Here is a 14,682-nt window from a genome sequence, read left to right as displayed (position 1 = left end):
CTTAACTAATTTATATTTAGATCCTTTGGCAATAAAAAAGGAAAAATTACAGTTAGATCCCTTCTATTAAATTCTTCACTCAAACCTCTTTTTTTTCTTCTTAAATCTTCCTAATTACATATCTGTTTCTGGATCGGACAAACACATCTAAAAAATACGGTTATTTACCTTAATTACTTCAAATTTTTGGATTGAAAAGTAAAATATGTATTTATGAAACGCACATATCATCTAATTATCAAATGTAATCAGAATCAAAGGACGTGATTCGCTTACGAAAATGGATCACGTTTACTATTGGTCAATCCTGAATTAGATATCACATACTTATTTTAGATTTTTTTGTAAAAGATAAAATATAAAAAAATTATTTAAAAGAATTTGATCTTAAAAAATTTCATAAGTATTTTAAGCTAATATATATTGTTTTCTATTGTTACTTATTTTTTTTTCTTTTTTGTAAGTTACTTGTTCAAAACATTATTTTGGTATTAAGTTATTGAAACTTAGTGCTTGGTTTCTTGTTTTCTTTTTAAAATTCAAAGAAAAACTTACTGCTACTTGCGGTAACTTTATGATAGATCTTAGTTCAATAGATTTTTTTTTGTTTTTTCTCAAATTAGTTAGTAGTAAATGATGCGTTATCGCTAAATATACCTTGGCTCATAGACATAATGTATCATTTAATTTTATATTGTCAGTAGCTAGCTAGTTCAAAACTACGAAACATCGGAATTGAATTCATCAAATTACAATATAATAGATTGAAGTAGCATAACCATGTCGGCCTTCTTCTCGTGTGTAAGCCTACTTGCCAACCCATTTGCATTATCTCCACACTTGCATTACATGTGAGACTCATGTGTGGGTAGTAATAATATATCACGCACATCATAATTCTCTAAAATAATCAATGATTAGTATAAATGGAATTTTACTAATCCTGATTAGTATAATTCGTTTAGCTTGGGTACCCTATTCTTTGTTTACGAAAATATCATATAAAATAGTTTGGGCCATAAATAATCGGCCCATTAAGTTCATTATAACACTTAGAAGCCTTTGACTTGCTTCCCTCTCAATTTCCTTATTTTATTTTCTTTCTGCTTCTTTTTTTTTTTTTCCTGGAATCGTCGCTGTACTTAAAACCCTTACCGGAATGGAGCCGCCGGCGAAAGGAACTGTGACGCCGTTAGCGTCGTTGTTCTCAGAGGAGGAAGCACGGAAAGCAGCAAGTTACGTGGAGGAGAAAATCGGAGAGAAGCGAGTAGAGATGAATCGTCTCCAACAGTTCGTAGATGAAAACGACAATCTCATCAATCTCGTCAAGAAGCTTCCCGATCAGCTCCATCACAACGTTATGGTGAGGTTTTACATCCTTTCCTTCTTTATTCTCTCCCTTTGTAATCTAATTTTTGTTTCCCGTCTGATGCTTTTTGTGTACACAGGTTCCATTCGGCAAAATCGCCTTTTTCCCAGGTCGATTGATTCACACCAACGAGTGTTTGGTATGTTTCATATTCTCTCGTTTCGATTCCAGGTTTAGGAGTTTCTCAGTAAGATAGTAAGGCTAGTGTGAAAGTTCAAAATTAGTTTAAGCTGAAGCAAAGGATTGTTTTTGGTGATTCATATTAGGTGTTGTTGGGAGAGAATTACTATACTGATAGATCATCGAAACAAACTGTTGACTTCTTGAAGAGAAGAGACAAGACTTTACAGTCTCAAATTCATTCTCTTAAAGCTGAGATTGAAGATTTTCAAACGGAGGCTTCATTCTTCACTACAACTGCTTCTGAAGCAGCGGTAGGTTTTTTGGTGGAAGAGTCGATCATGTGTTAATTCCTTTGTCCTTATTGAGTTCTGCATATGCGTTCTGAAGTGGTGTTTTGTTGATTGTTTTTTATAGGAAGGACTTGTTGAGATAAGAGAAGAGTATGTAGAAGAAGATGACTCTGCAGCTGTGATTCAGTCAAGTGGAAAAGAGTCTTCTGCTCTTCCTGGAGGAGAGACTGAAGAAGTTGAACCTGAAGACGAGGATTTTGCACGAATCATGTCCAGGTTGAATGAACTTGAAATGGAAGAAGAACTGGAGGGTGAGGATGTGGACGATAGAGGTGAAGAACATGATTCTGCTGTAGAAAGTGCGGAGGAGAGCGAGCACTATTTGGTGAAAGGAATTAGAGGTGAGACAGACCGCAATAGTATTGAATACGGGAGACAGGAAACCACCGTATCTTTTCCTAAGAAAGCTTCCAGCCATAGCTCTTCCACTAGCGCACCCATGGTTTCAGAGGTATTTTTCAAAGGAAATTTCACATCTGGGTTGATGTTTATGGTTAGTGGTTTGTCCTAATGTTTAATTACTTTTAATCCAGCCAAGAGTTAAAGCCAAAGTTATTGAAGTGATACCGGAGAAAAATCCACAAAAAGACCTAGACGATCCGCTCAATGTAAGAAAAACCTTTCATTGTGATCTTCCCTTCTTTCATTAGTGTTTTACACCTCCTTCTCTGATCATATTACTTGTTATTGCATTATGGCAGTGTATCGGACCAACGCCACAATATCTTTCCAAAGGTTAGCTTTGTGATCTAAGCATTTCAGACATCAGAAAAGTAGACTTCATTGTCAAATTAATATATGTAAAACCGAATCGTCTTCAACCATTCTCCAACCAACATGTATGTATGTTCTTATCTTATCAATAGATCAATCACGTGGCGGAACCCCTCAGCAAAACGCTGGAACATGGAGAGACTTTCAAGCGACCTCTTCTGTTTCCAGAGCAAAGGCAAAAACCAATGTTGCAGGACCACAAAAGATTGAGGTATTTGGATCTTATACTTTAAGCTACACTTGGAACCCATAGATCAGTCTGCATTCGATATCAAGCTAATACCTTACTTTTTTTGGGTGCAGTCACCTATGCAGAAAGCAGAGCCCGAGTTTGATTCTACCAAGGTTATATCTCTTTCGCCCAAGCTTTTGTTAGTTGTATAGTTGTTCAGGTAGATCTGATTTTCCTTTTAAGGTTGCTAAATATCTGATCCAACTTGTGCAGGCTTTTACGGGATCGATCGTAGAGCATGCCCATAATCTAGAGGCCAGCACACACAGCCAAACGCAGGTACGTTTTAACCACGCGAACTTCATAACAATCATAATGCAGGGAACATGATTCTGACTGCATTTTGTTTGTTTGTTATTTGTAGTCTTCACCGTCTCAACCATCAAAACCAGTTTCAAGATTTAAGGCCCAGAGAAGGTAGCTTGTCAGATATGTGTACAACTTTTTGTTGGGTGGCCTTATGATATGTAAGAACTAAGAACACAAGCAACTGTGTGCATCTTGTATACAATTAGTTAACCAATTTTACATCAAGAAATCTGAAATTGTTACTCGACTCTTTCTAAAAAGTCTTCAAGTAGCTTCTCTCTATCAAATGGAGAAGCTGACAGTACCCATCTACTAAAATCCAGTATCTCCATGCCTTTAAACTCGGCTAACATCTTGTACTTCTCTCTTTTTTGTTCCCTGTTTGAAGACATATCCACCTCTTCACTACAACCTTTTCTCTTCTTCTTCTTTTGATCCGCACACTCATCACCATTACTATCTCCATTGAACCTCTGAGATGTTGATATTGATGTTGTTGTCTCTCCACCGTTGATGATATCTTCATTTCGATGTGCATACACAATGCCTATAAATAGTCACACAAGCCAGGGTAAACGTTTAAAAGATTTATCACAAAATGTAGTCAAGGAGAGAGATGAGCACAGTTCAGTCTTATTCTTACCCAAGTCTTTAAGGATAGGTTTCTCTGTTTCGGGTTTATAAGAGCACAAGACCTCTTCTTCTCTTTCATCTTCTGAAACACCTGCCTCAAGCAATGATCTCTTATTCTCATGGATGTTACTATCCCTATGCAACTCAACAATATCGCTAGTGAAGAGCTTATCAGAGAGATCACGGAACAGATTTGAAATCCCAAATAGCTCGCCTTGAAACTCTTTACAGTCCTGATCACAAGACGCACCAAAACATTAGAAGAGAGAACAATCTCTTTAATGAGACTACTGAATTAAAGACTCTGTATTCTTTTACATACCTGGACGCCTTCAAAGTACCTTGTCTCCATTTTCCCTGAAACCGCAATGTTTGAAAGCTGTTGTTTGTATACTTGCCTTGTATAAACTAGTTCCTCAAGGGAACCAGCACTCAACAAACGAAAAACAACCACATGACGTTTCTGTCCATATCGAAATGATCTATCTTGCGCTTGCAAGTCATGAGATGGGTTCCAATTTGGGTCAAATATAACCACACGGTTCGCACTCACAAGGTTTAGTCCCAACCCACCAGCTTTAGTTGATATAAGAAACACCTGACACAATAAAAGCTCCTTTAATTTTCAGATCAGAAGTAGGTAAGAAGAAAGAGGATCTCTTTTGAATAGGGTTCCATTAATAAAAACCTGTTTGCTGGGACTCGCATTGAAATCATCTACAAGAGACTGTCGTAGATTAGTCGGAGTAGAACCATCAAGTCTTGCAAAGCTATAACCTTTTCTAATTAGAAAATTCTCCAGTATGTCCAGCATCCTGCAACGTAGTGAATCAAAAGCTTATAACAACAAATATTATCCTACATTCATAAAAACCTGGAAGTAATTCCAAAAACTAACCTGACAGAGTAACTGAATAAAAGTATCTTATCACCCTTTGAAATCCAAGAAGCCATCAACTTCTCCAAAGCTCTCATTTTCCCACAATGTTTAACATCACTAAGGTCCATGAAGCTCTTGCTTGCGGAAACTCCTCCTACTAGATCAATATCTGACCCAAACACTGCAGATACAAACTCTGCGTCCTTCTTCTGTTTTTCTGGCTCATCTTTTGGGTTTGGTTTAATAAGCTCCAGATGATTGCTTATCTGCTGAAGTTTCAAAAGGCATGTAAGCACCAAGCAGAAAGGACAAGAATCACAGCCGTCAGGATTGTCTCTATGAAGGTAACTCCACATAGTTCCATCAGGAATAATCCTTCTGCAGCACTCAGATTGCTTAAGCGGGCTTCCACAAGCGCATGGAGTGTCCTTATTTACAAGGCACTGAATTTCAGGGAGCTGCAGCATTCTTTGATACACCCGTTTCTGCAATTGACTCATTTGACAGAAGACTACATTATCCTCTTTCCCCATCATCAGATGCCCAATTGTCTCGTCCTTAGTCCTCCTCAACAGATACTTACGTAGAAGACTGACTAAATGCTGTTTCCTCTTATCTGCAATCTGGACAAATCTTTCCGGAGCAGTAGCTCTCTGCCCTAGCTTAAGCGGTTCGTCATAGAATTCTCGGAAATGTTCACGAGTGCCTAGTGACCCTGGCGCTACCCAGTCAAAAAGGTTGAATAGCTCACCAATCTTGTTCTGCATCACTGTACCTGTAAGACCAATCCTTTTCTTCGTCTTGATCTCAAGACACGCCTCATAAAGTTTAGATTTTTCATTCTTTAGCCGATGTGCCTCATCAGCAATCACTATCTCCCAATTAATCCCGGACAAAACAGGGCCTTGGATTCGAAAAGTATCAAAGCTGGTTACAAGTACCTCAACACCCCGTGCCTTGAGTTTATCAAGAATCATATCTCGGTTTGATCCGTGGTACACCGAAACCTTGAAGAAGCTCGCCCATCGAGAAAACTCACTCTCCCAATTATGGATAATCGAAGAAGGACAGATTATTAGTACAGGACCCTTTTCAGACTCCGAAACAGAAGTATCACTACCGTCACCATCTTTTCCATACACTCCAGCAAGAAACGCAATTGTCTGAATGGTCTTGCCTAATCCCCTGAGTCACTACTTATGATCAGAGTTCCATTATCACCAAACATAAAGCTATTACAGAACATTCTCATAAACAATCAAACCAAATCCATTTGTATTGGAGAAGTAGTCTCCCTGAATGTAACAACAGATGGATAAAAATAGAACATTATTGTAACAAAACAAAGAAGAACTCACATGTCATCGCCAAGAATGCCACCATGGTTGTTTTTATAAAGATTATACAGAAACGTGACTCCCTCTCGCTGATGTTCAAGCAATCTACAGTTGATAGAAGCAGGTACCTACAGCAGCAAATCATATAACTCAAAATCAGATTTCGTGAAGAATCATAAACACTTAAAGAGTTCCATCAAACATGAGTAAAAATTGAGACTTTCGTAAGAAAACAACCTTTATGATCGGAATCTCTCCGATTGATGACAGCACAAGTGGTTCATAAGGCCCGGTATAGTCAAATTCAGCCCGGTTTAATCCCGGTCTGCCGAATTCAATCGACGTCTCATCGTCTTCATCTTCTTCTTCTTCTTCTTCAAATTTGATATTTCTTTTGGGATCATCTTCGCTATGATCAAAACCTTCGACCTCGGGTTTGGAGATTTTAGATTCGTGCTTCGAGGGTAAGAAGTAGGAATCATCGAGACGCAGAAGCTGCTGTGAGAGAGACGATTTGGGAGGCTTTCTCGGCGGTTCTAATTCTTGGGTTGATGAGATTCGCAACGATGAAGATGATGGAAAAGTACCACAGGGCTTCAAGGTCTCTTTGAAAGTGTGTAACAACGACATCGCTAAATCGATCGCGCTGCGAGAGAGCAACGAACGAAACAAAATTAAAGAAGTGCTTTTTGAGAAACTGAAATAAAGTTGTAATTTTTAGAAACATTTAAAACTAACTCGCTGTTATTATGATAAAGAAGCAAAATAAAGGGGCCAAAAAGGGAAATATTTTGTACTTGTATTAGAAGTAATGGGCCGAATTTAAATAAACGAAGCCCAAAGTTTTGCTTTGTATCCAAACATGCTTCTAGGTTTAGGGTTTCTTGTTTCATCTCTTATATATAGCAAACTCATTGTAATCGCCGATAAGAGTCTCTCAATTGTCAATTCAATCCCATCTTCTGCTTCTTTTTTTGATAGGATAGGATTCTTTGGTTATTTGATTTTCAAAATGTTTTTGTGAAGAAAGTGATGAAAGTTGTAGATCGGTGATGATTTCATATGATCGATAAAAATTTCAACTCGCTACGTTCTTTCTGATTCATCCCAGTTATTCTTTTCCTAGAAAGTTACGTTTTTTTTTTATTTTCTTGTTCACGGTTTTAGAGAATTTTTTGTTCCTAATGAAAAAATCTCAGCTTTTGTTTTTTGTTGAATTCATATTTGTTTTGGCTTTGAACTAAGTGGTATACTGAAGAAGTGATGAGAAATCAGATAAATCTTAGGACACCTTCTGACACAGAACTCTCTGTGTATGAGAATGACATCATACTCTGATCTTCAGTTAAATGTTTTTACCTTTTTTTAAAAGAATTGATTTTATCTTACATCTGTACTTAAGATTGGTTGACCTGCTTTTGTTGCTTGTTAAGAATTGGACAATTCAATCTCGGTATCAAGCTCTTTTGAGAAGATGATGATGATTCTCAGGCAATACTCTACTATATATATCAAACGTCTCACCATTTAACATCAAAAGAACAAACTAATACACTATAACAAATGTAAAGGAGAGATTACGTATAATATGTACACAGATAACATCAAAAGAACAAATTAATACAGTATAACAAAAGTAAAGGAGAGATTACGTATATGTACACAAACCTCTATGATGACTCTTTAATAAATACAGCACTCTATAATCAACAAATCGCGGCTTAAGCCGTAAGTAGAACTAGAACCTATCATCCCAATCTATGAAACCAACACCATGTTTTTTGACGAGTCTGTCCTGAATAGTTATTTGGTGTGGTACAAGTTACAGACAACTCAGTTCTTTGATACATAATTTTGCTCTACCAATTGCGAGTTCGGCCTTGGCGTGTCGTTTGTGTTTGTCTGTTGACTTGCTGAAGTTGCCGATCATGTTCTTCAAGCCTCTGGTCCACTCTTCTTGGCTGAGCCAACAATGGTCCTGACATGTAAATCTTGCTGTCACTTGGAGTATACTGGTACACACAGAAACAGAGTTATGTTAGTAAAACAACCAACCGCTGCAAAAAAAGAAGAACAATAAAAACAGTTATCATTATTAACTAACCCGAGAAGGGTCTTCAACTGGTGCTCGATCCCTTCTTCTTTGATTCATGACTGGTTGATCTTGCCGACCTAATAATGCTTTGGAGGAGACTGATCCCGATAACATCTTCTGGTTTACTCTAGCTTGATGGTATCTAGGGACTGCATTCTCCTTCACATGCATCGTTAACTTAGCCATATTCCTGTTGCTCATCAATGGACCTGAGTATGAAATTCTCCCACCAGTTTGATTGTTTCTAGTTTGCATATTTAGATAATCAGCAACTGGGCCATGAGGAGTCCTCTCCTCTTTAAACGACTTGAAACTATCGTTTCTTCTTCTCAAATCTTGATATTGTTTCTGCATTTGCCACAAGAGTGATTTGCTTAACAGTTACCTCCATGGTCATTGTGACCTTAAAAGTTAAGACCTTCTACAGAGTTACTTACCTCCATTGTCATTGATAGAGAGTGATTTGCTTTGATCGGTGGGACAAGTTTTCTTTCGTGTGATCTTCTCGTCATAGAGTCTTGCCGTTCTTGTTTATCCGCCCTCATTGGTTGTCGCCTTTTCGCTTCATCCCGCATTTTAGCATCAATCTCTTTACTAGGAGGATACTTTGGTAAGTGCGATGGATCGCAAGCAAATGGCTTGGTTTTGAAGTACTGACCAAAAAAAAACAGAGTTTTGTGACTAATACTGCTTTGATGACCTCAGGAAAATAAATAGTAAAACATCAAGAACCATTTACCTCACTCTCAAGGGCACAATCTGCAGAGCTCCGGTGATCAGGATCTATGGAGAGTAAAGTCTCTAAAAGCGAAAGAACACTTGCAGGAAAGTCCTTAAACATCTCTGATACTTTACGTCTATAAGGAACTGTGGTTATGAATCCAGCTGAGGACGATAACTTCTGTTTTCTCCAGTAATTTTCTGGTGGTGAACCACAAAGCTTGAAGATTTTATGCAATTGTTCTACCTGGAAAGAGTAAGTACTTCATTTGAGTAGAAGCAAACTCAAATTTGGAGGAAATGAAATCTACGAGAATTTGCATACCTCGGTTTTTCCAGGGAGGATCGGTCTACCAGCATATAGTTCACCTAAGATGCAACCTGTGCTCCATAGATCAACGCCAACACCATAACGAGTGGCTCCAAGCAAAAGTTCTGGTGGCCGGTACCAAAGAGTGACAACATGGCTAGTCAATGGAACACTTGTTGCAGGGTCGAAAAATGTGGCTAACCCAAAATCTGCTATCTTCAAGACTCCCTTACTGTCAATCAGTAGATTTGAGCCCTTTATATCGCGATGAAGAACGCCGCGGCTGTGACAATGTTCAAGCCCACTTAGAAGTTGTCGCATGTAACACTTAACCTAAAGAACAGAAACATAGAAAAAGACACGGATTTTGAAGCGACACAAACTCTACACTTTCTCATTGTGGTAGCTAGCAAAGCAAATTATATGCAATACCTGAGGCTCTGAAAACTTGACACCGGGTAGCGAAGAAAGGCCTAAGAGATCATGATCCATATACTCGAAAACTAAGTAGAGAGACGAAGAAACAGGGGCAGTGATCAACCCTTCCAGTTTCAATACATTAGGATGATCAAGCCGTCTCATTACTATGATCTCTCTTGCCATAAACTTAACACTTTCCATATCGTTAAGATCAAATCGGACCTTTTTTAACGCAACGATCTTGTTATGAAGAAGATCACGAGCTCTATACACATTGCTATATGTTCCTTGACCAATCTGCACCCATAAATTACAGTTTCACTCTGAATCTACATATTAAACAAAAACAGGATTTGCAACAAAGAAGAGAGTTAACAAAAAGAAGCTTACTTTCTCCAGCTTCTCAAAAGTATTTGCTCGGCGTGGAGTCCAACCCACTAGTGCCTCACCTGCAACGGTGACCAGCCAAGTCGGCCATCCTGCAGCCACTTGCTTCCTCTCTACATCATTTGGAGCAACAAAGTTCGGGTCCCTCTTCAGTTCCCGAGGAACCGGTAGAACCGAAGGTTCAGTCCGAGGTTTCTCTGGTTCCCTCTCAGTCAGAAGATAATCAGAAAACTGACTAGAAACTTTAGAATCCCTGCTATTCCATCTATCTACCTTCTGTTTCATAACCTTTGGATCAATCTCCAAATCCGGGTCTGCAACAGCACTAGAGACCCTTCTCAAATCCTGATCATGAACAACTCGATCCATATGACCAACCGTTTCAGGATACTCCAATATCTTCCCAATCTGATGATCATCATGAAACCTACCTGAACTAAATAACCTAACATTGGCATCTTTCTTGCTACTGGATCTATCAAACCCATCTGCCGGTTGGATCCACTCCTCTATCCTCGACGAATCAATCCGCGAGGAAGGAGGTCTCTCCACAGGTAACTCATTGAGTGTTGATGACTTTCTCCTAAAAGGCCTATGCCTAGAACTTACACAACCCATCTAAGCACTAAAAGATGAATCTTTACACATAAACATAAGCAAAAACGTAACCTTTATTCACAATCCAACTCCCCCTGAAATCTAAAACCCTAATTTCAATCTACTCAGAACCAATCAACACTCCAACGGCAAACCCCAGTTCACGAAAAAACAAAGATCGTGTTTTTTTTTGTTTTCTCCAGAAGAAGAAGACCAGAGACTGAAATCCTCAGAACAAGTAAACAGAGTGATTCTCACCGGAAAACAAAAAAATCAAAACTTTCGCCGCAAATCAGTGAAAATTTAATGGAAATTGATGATGATTGACTTTAGCCTAAAGCGTTGAATGGAAGAATCAAAGGAATGTAAAAAAGCAAAGTTGAGAGATTTTTGGATTTTGACTGATTAAACGCTTACGTACAGTGAGTCACAATCATCATCGATCGATTATAAGAAATTGTATTAAAAGGTGAAATGTCATCAAAATAACTAACTTAGCCGCCCTTGTTGTTCCATGGCATTCTCTTTTAATTTTCTTTAATAAAAAATGTCAGATTTAAAATTAAATGTGAGTTTAATTGTTACTATATGCCATTGTTGTTGTCCATTACAACAATATTCAATTACCAAAAAAATAGTAGCCAATTCAAAAATTTGTTTGAAGATTTGTTTTAGTCAACTTAAATGTTTGATTAAATATTAGTTGGATTTTAAAAAGATTTTGATACCAATTTTGGTCATTCAAATATTTGATTGTATTTGACTGCTTACTTTGTGTTTGTTTGTATTTATTCAAAATGATCCTACTATATTAATTGAGAAGTACAAATATGAAACTAACCTTAAAAAAATGTAAAAAATCACATTTAAATGCTATTAAAAATATTTAATAAAAATTAATTACTTAATTTAATAAAGATGATAAATACTTTGACTAGATATAAACAATATATCCTTTTTAAATAATTATTAATTTTCAAAAAAAAAATATTTTCTAATTAATTATGGAAGAAAATTATTATTTATTTTTAAAAATATATAACCAATCAGAATTTTTGAAACTATGATTTTATATCCAAGTAGAGAATATGATTATTTTTAATAACTAGATTTGGAAGATTTTGTTAAGATTTTAAATTATAGTTTTCCTATCATCTTTTTTTAATTTTATTTACAAATTGTTTTGAATTATCATACAATACTTATGATTAATAAATATATTAAAAAATTTAGCATATGTTGTGATTTGAATTTTTAAAATCAAAGATATATTACTCAATCTATGAAGAAAAAATATGAATTTTAATTTTTCACAATGGCAGATTGGTAAAACTTAAATTTATGTGGCTGATAAATTTATTAATTTTATTTACTCACAATTACAATATTATAATTACTACTTCGAAATATTTTATAAAATAATGATGCATATAATACAAACAAGCAATAGAAAACTGAATTATACATCAAACAAATAACTATAATATTCTAAAATAATTAGTATTCAAAAAGATATATATATATATATAGATTTACCGAACAATTATAGCACGGGATATCTCCTAGTTTGATTGTAATCGTGGTTAAAAAAAAGGTCGTCTGTTAAGCCTAAAAATATCATATATGGATATGAATTCAAAAACTTTTCAGAATAATGAATAATCCATGATTGTGTCATTGTGTGTTTAGACAGAATATTTTTTTAAAATAATAATTAATGAAAGATATTTTATGAAGATCCTACTATTGGAAATGAATTATGAAACATGAGAATTCTGAAACAGTAAAGGAAAGAGTAATCACGAATACAAATAACCGAATAAAGTTCAGAGTTGTGATCGTTTGACTGACATTAGCAGATAATAAGTTGCCAAATACATACATGATACATCTAATATACAGGCGTGTTTATGTGAGATAATAAGTTGCCAAATACAGCTTGTATAGTGTGTACTAATGTAAGAGGTCTTTACATATATTAATATATAGATTTTATGGAATACTTTAATTTACTTGGCGCACACGATAGCACGATGTCTTTTGACAAAAAAAACTAACTTAATTATTAATTACAAAATGGTTAACTATAGAGGGAGGATGCCGACATCTTCATTGGATGTGGTGCTGCCACTGTTGTATTGCACCGGAATTATCCGGTCATGGGATTATAATAAAGTGACTATTGATATACGATTTAATTGATACATATAAATGACAAGCAAAGAATACTTGGAAGTAGTTGGAAGATGGTTGGCCAAAATATTTGATTACAGATTCTCAACTTAATATGATTAGTGAAGATAAATGCTCAGAGAATCTCATCTCATTTGATGGCTAGACGCAAAAAGAATATTCAAGAAAAAAAAGAAAAAGCTCATACTCCACGACTTATGACTTGACGATAAGAAATAGACAAGCGCATTCATCATATATGGGATTCAAGAAAAAAGGCTTAGCGGTAAGCGTCAAGAAGTTTCGCTCCCCGTTGTTCTTCATACTAAGAAATAGACAAAACTATAAAGAAGGAAAGTATAATTAAAGGTTAAGTGATTCGTTTTTATTTTTCTTGTCGGCTAAAATAAGCGAAGAGGCGCACTCTATGACTAACCTACCACCAAAAAAAAAGATTTTGATAACCTTCTTATTGCAATAAAAAAACACAATGGAATAAACAGAAAATGCGTATCCTGGTTAATTTCTTAAATTGGAGAGGAGAAAAAGAGTAAAGCATATGATATTAATGGAAATTATAATACTTTTGATTGATCTCACAGTTCACGCAGTTTCCATGTCTGGTCTCTTGTGGGATTACCAATAAACAAAACGACACATAAGCGCGTGTACTCCACTTCGATCCTCGAAACAAACGAGTGTAAAACACGCTCTTCCACATGAGAGTATGATTCACGTGAACTAAAAATCTATTTCCCTTCAAATCTGAAGATTTAACACATTTTCTTCTTTTCTTTGCATCTTTTGGGACAAATCTCACAAATCCACGGATATTTCAATTCCTACGCTAAAGAAAATAAAAAAGGTAGTAATAATCTCTGAATCGGATTAGATCTCTCTCTCTCGCTGATGATGGATCCAACAGAGTCACCAAGAACATCGAATGGCTCTTCTTCTTCTTTGTCTCCACCACGATCGTACCTTATCTTTATGCGAATCATGAGCAAGAGACGGACATGGGTTTGTCTCTTTGTAGCTGTCTACGCTATTCTCTTGTCTTCCTCTTGGAACTTTCTCACATCTGTACTTAGCTGGTACAAGCTTCAGTACACCTCATCTCCGTCGCCGTCGCGGTTACCGGCGGTTTACGCTTCTGTGGTGTTGGGAGCTGTGTTTGGAGCCATGTCCATGGTTGCGGCGGCTGCGGTTGCGGTTCCTGCGGTTATGGTGATTTGGATATCGGTGGTTGTTTTGCTCGCGTTTTTTGGGAAATCGAGAAGAGTTTTGGTTGTTGAAGCTCGCAAGATTACAAGAGAAGTGTTTGGATTTGTCTTTAAGGTTCTTTTGAAAGAAGGCAATGCTGTTGCTGCTGTTTGTGCTGTTTTGGGTTATTTTATTCTTATCAGAAAAGATTTTGATTCGATTTAGGGTTTTTTTAGTTTGTGATTTTGGGATTTTTTTTTTTTTTTTGTTTCTTTGGATTAGGGTGTTTTTTTTTTTTCTTTTTAATCTGGAAAACTTGATGATTATATTATGAAGAAACTCTTGTCTTCTGCTTTTTCTTTTTTTTTTAGAGTTTTTAGTAATAAAACCCCTCAACTAAAGATGTATAATAAATAAAACCCCTCAATTATCTAGCTAATCGAAAGCCCCCTCAAGTTAAAATCTGTTAATGAAAAATCCCTTCCGTCCATAGTGTTTTTAAATCTAGATGATTACTGTTAAGACAATTAAGTTACAACGTTGCATTTTAAGGAAATGAAATAAACAGATATGTTTTTAAATAGTTAAGAACTTTGATAGATAACCAAAAACCTCATTACAAATCTGAGTATTTAAACCTATTGAAACATAAAAATGATGAAAACACGATTAACATCAAAATTAAACATGTTGCAACATCAAAATCCAAAAAAGCAAGACTTCATGTGACAAGCTAAGTTCATTGGATGGTTTTTTGCCTTTTTGAAGGTC

At 36.2% G+C, this 14,682-nt stretch overlaps 4 protein-coding genes across 5 annotated transcripts in view; 2 read left to right on the top strand and 2 right to left on the bottom strand.

The window, feature by feature from the left end:
- On the top strand, nucleotides 1,082-3,407 carry LOC104754495 (unconventional prefoldin RPB5 interactor-like protein). Its single transcript, XM_010476700.2, has 10 exons — nucleotides 1,082-1,363; nucleotides 1,449-1,508; nucleotides 1,636-1,803; nucleotides 1,907-2,293; nucleotides 2,376-2,450; nucleotides 2,544-2,577; nucleotides 2,709-2,827; nucleotides 2,920-2,961; nucleotides 3,062-3,127; nucleotides 3,213-3,407. Exons 1-10 carry the CDS (start codon nucleotides 1,160-1,162, stop codon nucleotides 3,267-3,269), a joined length of 1,212 nt encoding a protein of 403 aa, XP_010475002.1. The 5' UTR covers nucleotides 1,082-1,159; the 3' UTR covers nucleotides 3,270-3,407.
- Nucleotides 3,324-6,719, bottom strand: LOC104754496 (switch 2-like). The gene is made up of 7 exons (XM_010476701.2): nucleotides 6,245-6,719; nucleotides 6,029-6,135; nucleotides 4,689-5,855; nucleotides 4,479-4,605; nucleotides 4,113-4,388; nucleotides 3,801-4,023; nucleotides 3,324-3,704 (listed from the first exon to the last, which is right to left on the bottom strand). The coding sequence occupies exons 1-7, from the start codon at nucleotides 6,635-6,637 to the stop codon at nucleotides 3,397-3,399; spliced, it is 2,601 nt and encodes an 866-aa protein (XP_010475003.1). The 5' UTR covers nucleotides 6,638-6,719; the 3' UTR covers nucleotides 3,324-3,396.
- On the bottom strand, nucleotides 7,565-11,002 carry LOC104754494 (probable serine/threonine-protein kinase At1g54610). The gene is made up of 7 exons (XM_010476699.2): nucleotides 9,943-11,002; nucleotides 9,565-9,849; nucleotides 9,148-9,465; nucleotides 8,842-9,069; nucleotides 8,540-8,755; nucleotides 8,112-8,450; nucleotides 7,565-8,019 (listed from the first exon to the last, which is right to left on the bottom strand). Exons 1-7 carry the CDS (start codon nucleotides 10,555-10,557, stop codon nucleotides 7,867-7,869), a joined length of 2,154 nt encoding a protein of 717 aa, XP_010475001.1. The 5' UTR covers nucleotides 10,558-11,002; the 3' UTR covers nucleotides 7,565-7,866.
- Nucleotides 13,233-14,682, top strand: part of LOC104754493 — a 2,782-nt gene continuing 1,332 nt past the window's right edge. The window contains exon 1 of one of the 2 annotated variants that reach the window (XM_019239300.1): nucleotides 13,233-13,935. In XM_019239300.1, coding sequence (XP_019094845.1) covers nucleotides 13,618-13,935 — 318 coding nt within the window. In that variant the 5' untranslated portion in view covers nucleotides 13,233-13,617. Of the gene's footprint in view, nucleotides 14,266-14,682 lie in introns of those variants that run through there. The other variant, XM_010476698.2, reaches the window with a different exon arrangement.

The sequence above is a fragment of the Camelina sativa genome, chromosome 17 (genome assembly GCF_000633955.1).
Source record: "Camelina sativa cultivar DH55 chromosome 17, Cs, whole genome shotgun sequence".
NCBI classification, from domain to species: domain Eukaryota; kingdom Viridiplantae; phylum Streptophyta; class Magnoliopsida; order Brassicales; family Brassicaceae; genus Camelina; species Camelina sativa.
Note: the sequence above shows the minus strand (reverse complement) of the source record. Positions and strands in the feature narration are given on the sequence as shown.